This window comes from Cervus canadensis, chromosome 20 (assembly GCF_019320065.1).
Source record: "Cervus canadensis isolate Bull #8, Minnesota chromosome 20, ASM1932006v1, whole genome shotgun sequence".
In the NCBI taxonomy this organism is placed as follows: Eukaryota; Metazoa; Chordata; class Mammalia; order Artiodactyla; family Cervidae; genus Cervus; species Cervus canadensis.
The window spans coordinates 23,250,227-23,264,486 of NC_057405.1; the positions used below are offsets into that span (position 1 = coordinate 23,250,227).

The 14,260-nt window shown below is 44.2% G+C and overlaps 1 protein-coding gene across 5 annotated transcripts in view; it reads right to left on the reverse strand.

The window, feature by feature from the left end:
- The window catches only part of KCNQ5 (potassium voltage-gated channel subfamily Q member 5), a 583,703-nt gene that overhangs the window by 92,842 nt on the left and 476,601 nt on the right, over positions 1-14,260 (reverse strand). For all 5 annotated transcript variants that reach the window (XM_043439129.1, XM_043439126.1, XM_043439127.1 and 2 more), the window contains 2 exons: positions 13,035-13,145; positions 6,952-7,047 (listed from right to left, as the gene is read on the reverse strand). In XM_043439129.1, coding sequence (XP_043295064.1) covers positions 6,952-7,047; positions 13,035-13,145 — 207 coding nt within the window. The remainder of the gene's footprint in view (positions 1-6,951; positions 7,048-13,034; positions 13,146-14,260) is intronic.

Below are 14,260 nucleotides of genomic sequence, written 5' to 3' on the forward strand. Positions count from 1 at the left end.
TTTTCTTTCCTGTATAATTAATTTTGGCTTTTTGTAGAGTTAGTATTACCCTATTTTAATTTATTGATTTGCCTTTATGTACCTTTGAGGAAAACATTCCTAAACTCTGCAACAGAACTCTAAAATTCTACTCATTAGCCATGTTGAGAAAGCTGTGAGTCCACTGTGTCTCCCTGACGACTTCTCTCCAGGCCCGCCCTCTGCTCTCTGGCCTGGCAGCTCTCCTCCCTATGTGGTGTCTCTTGTTCCCTGGATCCCATGTCTCCTTCCTCTTGATTCATCTCCTTGTTTTGGAGGATCAATTCAAGCAGCTTCTCCTTCTTCTTTTTGGACTTCAGCTGTACTGAGGTATAACTGACATAAAGTTGTGAGATCTTCAAAGTTTACATCATGACGGTTTAATATATGTATACATTTTGAAAGGATCTTCATCTAGACAATTAATACATCCATCACCTCACATACTTGTCTTTTTTTTTTTTTTTTTTGGTGTGGAACATTTAAGTTCTACAAGTGTAGCAAATTTCAGTTATACAACATGGTTATCAATGACAGTCCCCATGTTTCACATTAGATCCTCAGAACTTATTCATTCTTATAGTTGAAAGCTTGTACCCTTTTATCCTATTTCCCCACCTTCCAGCTCCTGGCAATCACTTTTTGGTCTGTTTCTAGATTGACATTTAAAAAAAAATTCTGGATTCTACATATAAGTGAGACCATGCAGTATCTGTCTTTTTGTCTAGCTCTTTTGCTTTGTATAATAACAAGGTCCATCTGTGTTGTTGCAACATATATACATATATATGTATGTATATACACTGCAAAGAAAACCACTATGGAGGTTCCTCAGAAAATTAAAAACAGAACCACCATATGATTCAGCAATCCCACTTACAGCTGTATAGCCAATTGGAGACATGGAAACAATCCAAGTGGCCATCAACAGATGAATGGATAAAGAAGATGTAAAATATACACATTGACTTCTTGAGTAAGGGTAAATGGTAGGTAAAATGTTGGGATTTTGCATATCTGAAAACGTCTGTAAGTGACTGTCACACTCCATGAATATTATGGCTGGATAAAAAATTCTAGGTTGTAAATAATTTTCCTCCACAATTTTCAAACTATTGTTCCACTGTCTTCTAATTTTAAGGTTACTAATGAGAAACCCATGAAATCTAGATTCAGGACCCTTTGGGTATGTTCTGCTCAGAGAAAGCATTTAGGATTCACTTTCTTGCAAGAGTTCTCATATTTCACAAGGGTATACTGTGGTGCTTTTTGCTATTAGTGCTGGGCCCTTGTGGGGTGTGGGGGGGATCTTTTACTGTGGCCACTCCTGTCCTTCAGTTCTGGAGAACCAGAATATGATATTTCTTCGACAAAATGCTACCTTCAGTTTCCTTGGACTCTTTTTGAGGTACTTATGTTGGCTGAATATTTGATCTTCTGGAATTGTGTTCCAAATTTCCTACTTTTTTGTTTCTTTTTTCATCTCTGTCTTCTTATTCTACGTTTGGTGAGATTTTCAGTTTTATCTCCTTTTCTGTTTTCTTCTTTTCCTGAAGTCATGTTTTTCATATCTAGGATGATTTTTTTTTTCAGCATCTGTCCTTATTTATGACTGAAGCATTACCAAAGATGTACAAGCTCTGTGTCAGTGGTCTGAGTTTACTTTAGGGGCCTCACTTTAGGGTAATGGGATAAAGGCTCAATTCTTTCATGGGAGGAAGCCAACGTTTCAACATACGGTTTGCTTTTCTTTGGGGCCAACTCATTTCTCCAGAACAGCATCTTCTTTTGTTATATATATAATTGCAATTCTTTTCTGAAAGTATTTTATTTATTTCTTAACTGTGCTGGGTCTTTATCTCTGCACAGGCTTTTCCTAGTTGTGGTGATGGGGAACCACTCGCTGGCAGAGGAGTGGAAGTGCAGAGCTTCTCACTGTGGTGGCTTCTGTGGCCTAGCACAGGCTCCAGGGCACGTGAGCGTCAGCTGCCGCGGCACAGGGGCACATCTGCTCCACGGCACGCAGGGTCTCCCCAGGCCAGGAACAGTACTGGTGTTCCCTGCACCGCAAGGGAACCCATTCTCAACCACTAGACCCCCAGAGAAACCCCAGAACAGCATCTTCTCATCTCTTCCCTCAGGAAAATAAGGTCCCCTGTCAGCATTCATCTCACAAGTTTATTTCATCCACCTGTTTCCGTTTTCTACAAAGTACCTTGGCTCCACCCTGAACTGGTGCAAAGGAAACTAACTCCTCACATGCAACTTCTGAAGGACCTTGAAATACTAATCCTCAGGCTTCAGGGACGTATCCATGGGGCACTGGATAAGTCCAGCGCACTGGATTCAGATTCCAACACCAAGGACTTGAGTCCTCCCTCTTTCTAGGCTTGTCCTGGGGATCAAGTGACAGAATGGAGTAGAAACACACTACACAGCAAGAGGCACGTCACAAGTCTCAGACATTATTAACACAAGTGGTGACTTTGGGCAGGTATTCTAAACATCATTGATAGGTGATTTCTTTTCCCAGGCAGGTCTACTTGAAAGGAAAATATAACTTAAATGAATCATGCAAAGATATTTATACAACTAAATTTGTTGCAAGCTGCCAAAGTTTTAAACTTTTCTCTACAACCCTGAAATGCTGTTAATTTAGTTGCCTTGCTGCCCGACTGACAGAGCATTCTGGGCCTCTCCAGGGCCCTGCACACAGACAGCAACTCTGGCCCCAAACAGATGAGACTGGTCTTGGTCTTGATGCTTTGTGTGGTCAGCAAACCAGGCAGGTTAATTGGGTGAGAAAATGGATGGATCAGCAAGTGAAGCTTGCTTTTTAATCTAAAGCATCCTTCAAATAAATTCCTATAATCTATAATCAAAACATAAAGCCCTGACTTCTGACTAGGGGTTACAGCAAGGAAAAACAATGAACATATTTAATAATTTTAGTATTGTTTTTGAATCTAATAAATTAATTCAAACTGAATTTAGAAAAGGCAGAGGAATCAGAGATCAAATTGCCAACATCCCTTGATCATCAAAAAAGAAAAACTTTTGCTTTACTGACTATGCCAAAGCCTTTGACTGTGTGGATCACAATAAACTGTGGAAAACTCTTCAAGAGATGGGAATACCAATCCACCTCACCTGCCTCCTGAGAAATCTGTATGCAGGTCAAGAAGCAACAGTTAGAACTGGACATGGAACAACAGACTGGTTCCAAATTGGGAAAGGAGTATGTCAAGGCTGCAAATTGTCACCCTGCTTATTTAACTTATATGCAGAATACATTATGCGGAATGTCAGGCTGGAAGAAGCACAAGCTGGAATCAAGATTGCCAGGAGAAATATCAATAACCTCAGATATGCAGATGACAACACCCTTATGGTAGAAGGCGAAGAGGAACTGAAGAGCCTCTTGATGAAAGTGAAAGAGGAGAGTGAAAAAGCTGGCTTAAAACTCAACATTTAGAAAACTAAGATCATGGCATCTAGCCCCATCACTTCACGGCGAATAGATGGGGAAACAATGGAAACAGTGACGAACTTCATTTTCTTGGGCTCCAAAATCACCATGGATGGTGACTGTGGCCATGAAGTTAAAAGATGCTTGCTCCTTGGAAGAGAAGCTATGACCAACCTAGACAGCATATTAAGAAACAGAAACATTACTTTGCTGACAAAGGTCAATCTAGTCAAAGCTTTCGTTTTTCCAGTGGTCATGTATGGATGTAAGAGTTGGACTATAAAGAAAGCTGGGTGCTGAAGAATTGATGCTTTTGAACTGTGGTATTGGAGAAGACTCTTGAGAGTCCCTTGGACTGCAAGGAGATCCAACCAGTCCATCCTAAAGGAAATCAGTCCTGAATATTCATTGGAATGACTGATGCTGAAGCTGAAACTACAATATTTTGGCCACCTGATGCAAAGAACTGACTCATTGGAAAAGACCCTGATGCTGGAAAAGATTGAAGGCAGGAGGAGAAGGGGGTGACAGAGGATGAGATGGTTGGATGGCATCACCGACTCAATGGACATGAGTTTAAGTAAGCTCCAGGAGTTGGTGATGGACAGGGAAGCCTGGTATACTGCAGTCCATGGGGTCTCAAAGAGTTTGACATGGCTGAGTGACTGAACTGAACTGAATAAATTAATTAATTACACTTGGATTGAATAAATAAATTAATTACATTTGGACAGGGCAACAGTTGCTTTTTAAATTGGTAGAATCAACTTTGATTGATGAAACTATGATTAGGTTTAAAGGTATTCTTCAACACTTAGAGCTTTTCATTTTAAATTCTTTTTTGTTTAGAATACCATATAGAACTTTAAGTAAAAAAAAAAAAAGATTTTACTCCACTGTTGCCCATCTTGGTACAAGTTCCATTATTGATCACAATATGTTATCTTACCCTGTTCCATAAAATAAAAATCTAAATCTTTAAGTAAGCTTTGCAATCAGCCTTGTTGCTTTCTACGGGTGACTTCAGAGAGTGTTCTGGCCTAGCTCTGTATGGCTCTTGGCATAGAGGTGCCTCTGGCCCAGAGATTTCTTGCAGGAAATCTAATCTGTTTTCAAGTTCAATTGGAAATTTTTTTTTTCACAATTTATTAGCTAATAATGATGAGTTAGAGCAGAAATTCCCTCCTATTATTCTCTGTGTCTGTCTCATGAAGTGCGATAGCCAGCATCTGGCTAGTGAGCACCTGAGACGTGGTTGGTTCCATCCAGGATCTGAACTTCTAATGTAAGCAGCCACCTGCAGCCACTGGCAAATGTGTTGGGGCAGAGCTGTCAGCTCTGTCATCACAAGGGATCCGAGCCTCAAAAATCCAGCAGGGGCCTCGTTTTCCAACAGGACAGTGGATAGCCCAAGATGTTTTTTGACAAGAGTTCCCTTTTATATCCACAAATATCAAGGATCTGTACACAGAAGTGGTTGTACTTTGAGCACACATTGATTGAGAAAATATACAAAATTAAAAAAGCGAATAAAACAATATCTTTTTTGGGTCTTCAGTAAATTTGATCATTATTCATGCCAGCGACATGGCTGTGCTCCTGAGATCAGGTGTGTGTGAGGTGTGTTTTCTGTTCCCCAGGTGGACAGGGCTTGTGCTCAAATGGATTCGAGGAACCCAGGGAGTAACTCTGCGCTCAAAGGCTAGAAAGCATCCTTCTAGAACTGAAAGATGTATACATTAAAAAGGAATTGAAAGAGAAAAACAGCAAGGAGAAAACTGCATTAGATGTGGGGACACCTTGTAGTCAGTTAAGCTCCACAGGGTGGGGGTGTTTTCTGCGCTCTGGGGTGCGGACGCTCTCCTTCATCACCCCTCATCATTTGGCCTCAGATCTTAAACTCCCGCTATTCAGGGATCTTTCCTTCAGGAAAACAGAGTTTATCTTTGGAGCCCCTTTAAAACCTGGAAAGTTAAAAACTAGAGCCCCTCAGTGTTTCGCATTGGGCGTCAGGGAACAGCTTTGTTTAAACACTGACACCCTCCTGTGGCCGCAGAAACAGATGGACCCCCTTCCTGAGGTTGCTGAGCCCCTCCTCCCCTCGGCCCAGTTCTGCAGGAGGTGCCAGCGTCACAAGCCACAAGCAAAGGCTGCAGGAAGGCCGCTGCCCCCCTCCCTCTCCTGAAACCCACAGCGTAAGTGAGAACGTGCTTGTTCCTGTTGCAGAAACCGCAGCCACCGCCCCAGAGCCTCTGGTTCTGCAGCTCTGGGTCGTCTGCCGCCTGGCAGGGAGGATATTACATAATCATCTCTGCTGTAATTAAATATGAACTCCACAGCATGGATCCAGAGGAAAACATATTTGTGATTTTTAACCTGTTTTCCAGGGTGGTTCTGCTCCCCAGAGACATGGAGGACAGAAGAGAAGCATTCCTTTACTGATGAAGCAAACCCCGAGTTATTGAAAAGAAGCTTAAATGCCGAACCTATACATTATGAGTTAGCTTCAAGTAATGTGCTCAAGGGCTTCCCTTGTGGCTCAGCTGATAAAGAATCTGCCTGCAATGTGGGAGATCTGGGTTCGATCCCTGGGTTGGGAAGATCCCTTGGAGAAGGGAAAGGCTGCCCACTCCAGTATTCTGGCCTGGAGAATTCCATGGACTAAGTCCATGGGGTCACAAAGAGTTGGACAAGACTGAGCAACTTTCACTTTTCAATGTGCTGAAGCACTGATGGACTGCGTAACACCAGTTCTTAAAATAAGTATTTCTAGATATTGCTCTAGACGGCATTAAAAGTGATCCCCCAAGTACTAAACCTTGACGTTTTGATTAAATGTGTTGTTCTTCAGAACTGCCACATACACCTGGCCGCAGAAGGTAACTGAAGTGCAGGCTTTTTGCTCCATCCTGAATGATCAATGGTGTTTCACCAAGTAGTTCATGAAACCAGGCCATTCCAGGAGCAGCACGGCCTTGCTAACACCTGGGTGGCCTTGCTTGTTATTATTGCTATGTAGTTGCTAAGTCGTGTCCGACTCTTTGTGACCCCCATGGACTGTAGCCTGCCAGGCTCCTCTGTCTATGGGATTCTCCAGGCAAGGATACTGGAGTGGGTTGCTATTTCCTTCTCCAGGGGATGTTCCCAACCCAGGTCTCGAAGCTGGGTCTCCTGCATTCGCAGACAGGTTCTTTACCACCGAGCCACCGTGGAAGCCCCTGTGGTCTTGCTGGCATGATTAATGAATGCAAACAAAGCATGGACCATTGACTGAAAATAGGTATTACTTTTTCTGTTTGGGAGTGGGGAGCCCATGAACCAATCCGAGACTGTGCAATAAGTTCTAGCTTCATGTTTAAAAACAAAACCAAAGGGTAGCTCTTGCAAGTGAGGCCACAGAGAGCCTGGTTCCCGACCCAGCACCCCTGCAGGGAGGACTGTGCTCCTGGTGCACTGACATTTACCTGAATGAGGTTGGCAGCTGGGTTCCGTCTTTTCTCAAAGTGTTTCTGGCGGTGCTGTTCTTGTACTTTTAATGCAAAACCTGAGCCAAGAATGCCCTGTGACAAAATACAGAAATAGTGCTTAAAAAAATTTCCCCCCAAAAGCATCATTAAATAAGACAAATATTAAAAAAAACACAACCCTTTAAACAGAGACTGAGAAAAGACAAACAGTATGCAACCTATCCATCATCTCACTACTTATTAAACAAACATGATTTCCTCTATTATTATGCCACTGGCCAATGGCAAGTGGCTGGACAAGAAACAGGATGACGTCTGTCCTTCAGGAAATCACCAGGTGCTGCCCTCCAGTCTCTTAGGGTGTAGGAGAAGGCCCCACAATTCCAAATAAAAAAATACTTTTGTGTGGCCCTCTCTGTGGCGTTTCTTTACACCTAAGTTAGAGAAAACAGGCCTATCCAGTGACAGATGAGGGGGATTTAAAATCTGGAGCTGTTACTGTCTCGTGGATGTGGACTAGGGAGCTATTTTAGCACGTTGATGGCAACGACTACAGTTTATACTTTCCGTTCATGAAAGGGTGGGGGAATGATCTTATTAAATTTTAAGATCTGTTCATGATGCTATAATCCCACACCTACCAAAGGAAAGCAAGTGGGGAAGGACAGTTATTTAGATGAGACCCACAGACACTCAGGTTTGGAGATGTTTCCATTTTGCCTATTTGTCCAGCAAAGATGAGAGCACGGGTCAATGCAAAGCACATACTTATTCTCCCGAGTCTTTATTTTTTAAAGTGAATTATTTCACCCATTCATTAGTTTTTGTTTGTGCTGGGTCTTCATTACTGTGAGGGCTTTCCCTAGCTGTGGCAAGTGGGGGCTACTATCTAGTTGCGTTCTTGGTCTTCTCATTGCAGGTTCCTCTTGTGGAGCCTGGGCTCCAGGCACGTGGGCTTCAGTAGTTGCAGCTCTTGGGCTCGAGAGCACTGGCTCAGTAGCTGTGGCACACGGGCTTAGTTGCTCCTTGGCACGTGGGATCTTCCCAGATCAGGGATTGAACCCCTGTCTCCTGCACTGGCAGGCAGATTCTTCACCACCAAGCCACCAGGGAAGCCCCTCTCCTGGGTCTTAATCCTCAGAGTCTTAACACTCAGAGCACGCCTTGCCTTCTTGGTTCTGGCTCACCCATTAGGTCTGGGAGCTGGTAAAACTAGCTTGATCCTTCTGTGTTTATACTGACTTTTTGGCTGGTTTGCCTTTTTCTGCATATCGTCTCCATCTGCCAAAATCCTGCTCTCTTGATATGTCCCCTATTTTCAGTTGGCCTTGGTCTAAATTTGTGGACTCAGGATGCTTCATGTCAGCCTCAGGTTGAGCTTGGTTTCAGAGTTCACTCAGTCCAGTCTCTGGGCTGTCTCTCAGCCTCTACTTTATTGGTGTGGGAAGCAGAGCCCCTCTGCTTTCGAGTCTGGGATTTTACTTGCTAGCTATAAATTATTAGCTTTTTATTAAACTTCAAGGAATCTAACCCTTAGGTTACAGCCGGGTTATCTTATGAGCTGTAAGTCAGTTCCTTGCCATAGGTAAGGGACGGCTGTTTTTCTTTTCTTTATGTGTTTGAAGTCACTCAAAGATAGTAAGGGCTATTGGAGGGGGTGGTGTGTCTCATCCTTGGGACGTGTTAGGTCTCAGTGGATGACAACTTGATGAAGATATTTTTGGGCTCTAGATAACCTTTAATCTTCCTCCTTATCTTGAGGTGGTTTAGTCGCTAAGTCATGTCTGACTCTGGAGACCCCGTGGGCTGTATAGCCTGCCAGGCTCCCCTGTCCATGGGGTTTTCCAGGCAAGAGTACTGGAGAATTCTACTTATCTTGAGATTCCACAATTCTGAGTACCTCTGTGATGACAACCAGGTAATAAATAACGCAGCTATGTTTAAATACAGTTATACGATGATACTATTGCTGTTAATGAGCAGTGACGGACTCCCTCATCAATCAGGACGCGAGGCTGTGCTGTGAAATTAGAAACGACGTCACAGGGTCTGTTTTCCATCGCTCTTTCTCAGCGACTGTCTCCTGCTGTCTGAGGTTTTCATCTCACGCAGGTTGTGACTGAACAAGCTAAGCTTTATGAAAACCTGGTTTGTAGGATTTTATTTGTGGATTTAAACATCTCCCTCCATTTACAGGTTATAAAAATGGACTTCAGTTTCCAAATCCAAAGCAACTCAGTTATTCACAACTCCAAAATTTCCTTTTGCTCCTTAAGACCATTTAGGAAAGGTTTATTTATTTTCCTTTTAATGTCATTTTTCATGAAGCTTAAACACATAAGAGACTATGAAACAGCAGAATTTATAGCATATATTTATATTATGTATTTATATTACATGCATAGATGTGTATAATCCACTCATAGGCAGCATAATTTAGTTTTTGTAGAAATTGAATTAACAGCAATGGCTACTATTTTTGAGCATTCATTATGTAAATATGAGGTTCAGAGTTAAATCCCTTTTGGAAAATGAAGACAGGCCCTGCATAACACGCATTGAGCACCTGCCAAACAAACTAAAATGTGGTGAAAATCAGGCTGGCATTGCTTAGAAACACACACGAGTAGATGGCAAATGTGGGCTGCAGGCCTCTTGAGCCAGACTGTACATTACAGCAGTCCTGACACCGGCTCTGCTCATCGTCTGGTTACGGCTCCCGTCCAGTCCTCCTCCATCTCCCTCAGTCCTCAGCTCAGACACCGAAACACAAGTTTGTTAAAAATAAAGCCTGCTGTGTGAAATATAGCTAATGTGCCATCCCTTCAAATTGAGACTGACAGAGACACATTCTCAGAAATTGAGTTTTGTCTTAATTCATTTCCTAAGGTGAGACAGACTTTGAGGTTTTAAGCTTTAGAAGTTCTCCATAAACATCAAATGGAAATAAGATGCCTTGGCAAATATTTAAAATATTTATCCCTTGTTATCTTTCAGGTTAAAAGAGCTGATTTGTACCCTGTACTTGGCAAACAGGTTAAAGATATTCTCAGCAAGAGAGAAGCGAGGGTCCGCAGGTGGAGACAGTCTGCCCAGGGCAGTGGCGACTTAGGCGACTTGCGCTTCTCGGCTGAGAATACTGGAGAAGTCTCCTTATCTTGAGGCCCTGGGATGGGGCCTTAGGGAAACAGACCCCAGTGGAGGCGGTGGCCTGCATGCCTGTGTGATGTGCAGGAGAATGCCTGTGTGGTGTACGAGAAAATCCTACTTCCAGGGAAAGACAGGGCGGCTCTTCTCTCTCTTGGCCCTTTCTTTCCTGGGTGGAAGGCAGGCCCACCATCCACTCTGACTTTCTTAGCAAAGTGCCCGTGTTCCCCTAATTTCAATCCGATAGCACTGCTGCCGGCAGGTACACTGGACATACTGGTGTTTCCAGCCACCTTTTTTTTCCTTTCTTCTTTTATTAAAGGTAGACATGAACCATCTTTCATTCATTCAGTAAGAACTCAGCACCTACCATGAGGCTGCAGTGAAACTCTCCATGGTAAAGTCTACTCTGCTTGGCCCAGTGAGGGGATGCTATGGGTGAGTGAGATTTTGATTTCCAACACTAATTGATTTAATCTGCATATAGAACCATAACCACATTATTGGGAAAGCTTCTCAAGAATGACTAATTAGTCTCTGTCCCTTAACCTAACAGCAGTACAACTGACTCTGCCATGACGGTCCAGGGTTTCAGGATGGAGGCGGGCAACCTGCTGGGTGGGGCGCAGGCAGGGCCTGGAGATGGCTGACCTTCCTGCGAACTGGCCCAGGTCTTTACACCTTTGAACACTTGTCTCTGCTCTGACAGGCTCTTTCTTCCGTCCCTTGCTATTATCTCTTCCTGGTGTAGTGTCTGTTCTGCCAGCCTACTTCCACATCGCTGTTTATAATCCTCGAAGAGATGTGAAACTACAGAACTCACCTTATCAGACTTTGCTCTAAATTAAAGAGGTGATGAAAGACCTTGATCTCTCCTGGGAAGGCGGCGGACACTGCTGCCCTGTGAGTGAGTCGCCCCGATGTGGCCCCTTGCTGTGTCTGTGATTCTTCGAGGGATCACATGGGCTGTTATACATGTGGCCTCAGGATGAGTATTGAACCCAACAGCGGCAGGTCTTTGGCACCATTATTTTGGGAAAAAAAGCCCAAGACTGCATTTTGCTGTTTCTGAGGTGTTTTCCGGTATGGAATCTGGTTGTCATGTGGGTGTCTGTTCTGCATGGCTGAGGTTGCCGGGTTCACGTGACTCTGGATGGACAGAGGCTTTCTGTCCTCTTTTCCACTTTCTCTCAGCAGGAAACACCCACATATTGTGAATGTTTTCTTCATGACAAATACTTGACTTATGTTACATCATTGGTCTTCAAAAACTTTCTCTGGATGCGATAACTATTCATACATGACGTTAATAAATGTACTCAGGGTCTGTTATGGGCTGACTTGTGTCCAAAATTTACAGGTTGGAGCCCTAATCCCCAGGACCTCAGGGCACGACCTTTTTGGAGAAAAGGTCTTTACACAGGTGATCAAGTTGCAGTGAGCTCACAGGGTGGGCCCTGACCCACTGTGGCTGGTATCCTTTTTAGAGGAAACCTGGGCATGGACAGAGGGAGACAATGTGGAGACACAGGGCATAGACGGTGTCCATGAGGCCTGTCTGCATCCCTCCTCTGGGGCCCTCGGAAAAAACCAGGCCTGCCAGCTCCTTGGTTTTCAACTTTCACATCCAGAACCACGAGAAAGAAAGAAAGTGAAGTTGCTCAGTCCTGTCCGACTCCCTGTGACCCCATGGACTGTCGCCCACCAGGCTCCTCTGTCCATGGGATTTTCCAGGCAGGATTACTGAAGGGGATGGCCATTTCCTTCTCCAGGGGATCTTCCCGACCCAGGGATCGGACCCAGGTCTCCCGCATTGCAGGCAGTCGCTTTACCGTCTGAGCCACCAGGGAAGTCCCAGAACCATGAGACAATTGAGTTAAGATAAGTCAAGCCAGAGAGTCTGTGACACCTTGTTACAGCAGTCCTAGCAAACCAACACAATCACACTTGGGGAGCACGGGACCAAACCCGAATTCAAAGTGAGACCTGATACCTGAGCTCATGCATGGTCCCTGGGGACCCTTCTCTGACTTTGGGTGGTCTGGGGTGCAACCAGCCAGTCAGCCTGGAGCTGAGCACTGGCCGTGGGAAGGACAAAGCGTTTGGGCAGAGGTGGAGTCCCAGGAGCCTCAGGCTCTGGTGCTGAAGGCCCCACCCCCTTGGCCCCTTGGAGGGGTGCCCTGGGGTCTCTGGGGCCGAGGCTGAGAGGTGAGCCTGCCTGTGTCTAGAGCAAGACGGAGGCTGTGGTTCCTTAAGTAGCATGGCGGCCGCGGCTCTAACACGCCAGCTTCTGGGCTCCTTTCCCCCCATGAGGGGTGGAGTGTGCGAAAGAGAGAGCTTGGGGATGGAGGCAAATTGTAATAAATATTTTCACAAACTGCCTTTGAAGACACAAGAGGATAAAACAACCAGAAAGACAGGCTTCATCCACTCAGGAGAAAATAATCAGAAGCTTAAGAGAAGATAAGTGTGCTCTTCATTCTGATACGATACAGAAACTGGTGGTTAACAAAAATCAATGATGGCACAAACAATAAATCATCTGACACTTTAAGGACCCCTTAAATCCATGTGCTTCTCACTCAAGTGGATCCGAAGAGGTAAACACTTCACGTGGGCACATGAATCTCTTCGATAGCTCACACCTCACACACTTAACTGGTGCCATCAGTTTAAGAGGAGGACAGTTTTAACTCTTCACACCTATTTTCAATGTATTAGGAGCATGTTGACTGAGAGGTTAAATGTCTCCAAGGGAAGACCATTTTTATAAATTATCCAACTAGCTATATGTAGAAAAGTCAACATTATATCAGAAAAATGATACCAGTAAACATATAGCTATGTTCCAGGGCATACTTTTTAAAGAAAGCTCATGCTAGTAAACCTCTACAATCCAATTGGAAATGCTTAATTTTTGCAAAGATACTCACAGCAGGAAGTGCAAAAAAAGAAATGCCCAGGAGTGCGAAGCCTGCTGACAGCAGCCTTCCCAGCCACGTCAGGGGGGTTTTGTCTCCATAACCGATCGTGGTCAACGTTATCTAAAAACAAATAAACAGGACGTGCAGCTTAAGTACTTGAGAGGAAAGTCAGGACCCAAGAACAGTTTCCACTAAATCATTATTCAAGCAGTCTGGCTGGCACATTTTATTACTGTGCTTTAATTTTCCATGACACATAACAGAACTTCTCTTTGCCTAAGGAAGGGAGTAACCTACATACTTGTTCCTCCCTTACAACACGATTTTCCATCTTTCCTAAGTGCATTCAAAGAAAGGCTAGATTAGTAAGTGGATTACCATCAGTGATACAGGAATGATAACACCATGGCTTTAGGACTGGATCAGTACACTAAACAGTAATTTATGTTAATTAAGTCTATCCACTCATTTCCCTGGCGGGCATTTCCTGAAGGCCTGGTGTGTGTAGGGTGTGTGTTTTGATTTGTAGTGGAACAAAAATGAGAGGTGCATAGCTCCTGTCCTGAGATAATTTAGGGCATAAGAAGGGAAGTATGTCACACACAAATCATTAAAACACAAAATAGGGCAAGACAGGTATTATGCTGAAAGCACAAATAATCTGCTGCTCAAATTCAGAGAGATTAGTACCAGCTTGGGCGAGTTGCAGAAGCTTTGTTGGGAAGATGTCATCATGCCTAGGCTTTGAAGGAGGGGTAATGTTTTGAGAGACAGAGATGATGGAGTGACCCAGGGAGGGGATACAGACGAGCAGCTGCGCAGCAGTGGGATAAACAGGGTGGGTTTTGGAATGTGTGCTCAGCTGCACTGGCGCTAACCAGGGAGTGTCTGAGAAATGATCCCTGGGTCATGTCTCCCCGATGATAAGCTGCTCCAGGGGCTGCTGTGTGCCTTAGAACAGAGTTCTGGCTGTGCTCCGGGACAGATGAGGCAAGCCTGACCTGGGAGAATGAGGGGGTGATTGAATCGGAACAGTGGAAGCGAGATGGTACGAGGTGGAGAGTAAAGAGACAAGCTGAAGAAGAGCAATGGCAGCACATCCATAGATCATCCAGAAGGAAGGTGATGACAAAACCAACAGGATTTGAAAATTTCAAGTGGAAGATGTGGCCCCATAAATAGAAAGACGATAACAAGAAGGAGAGGGCTTGGGAGCAAAGATGAAGAGTGACTTT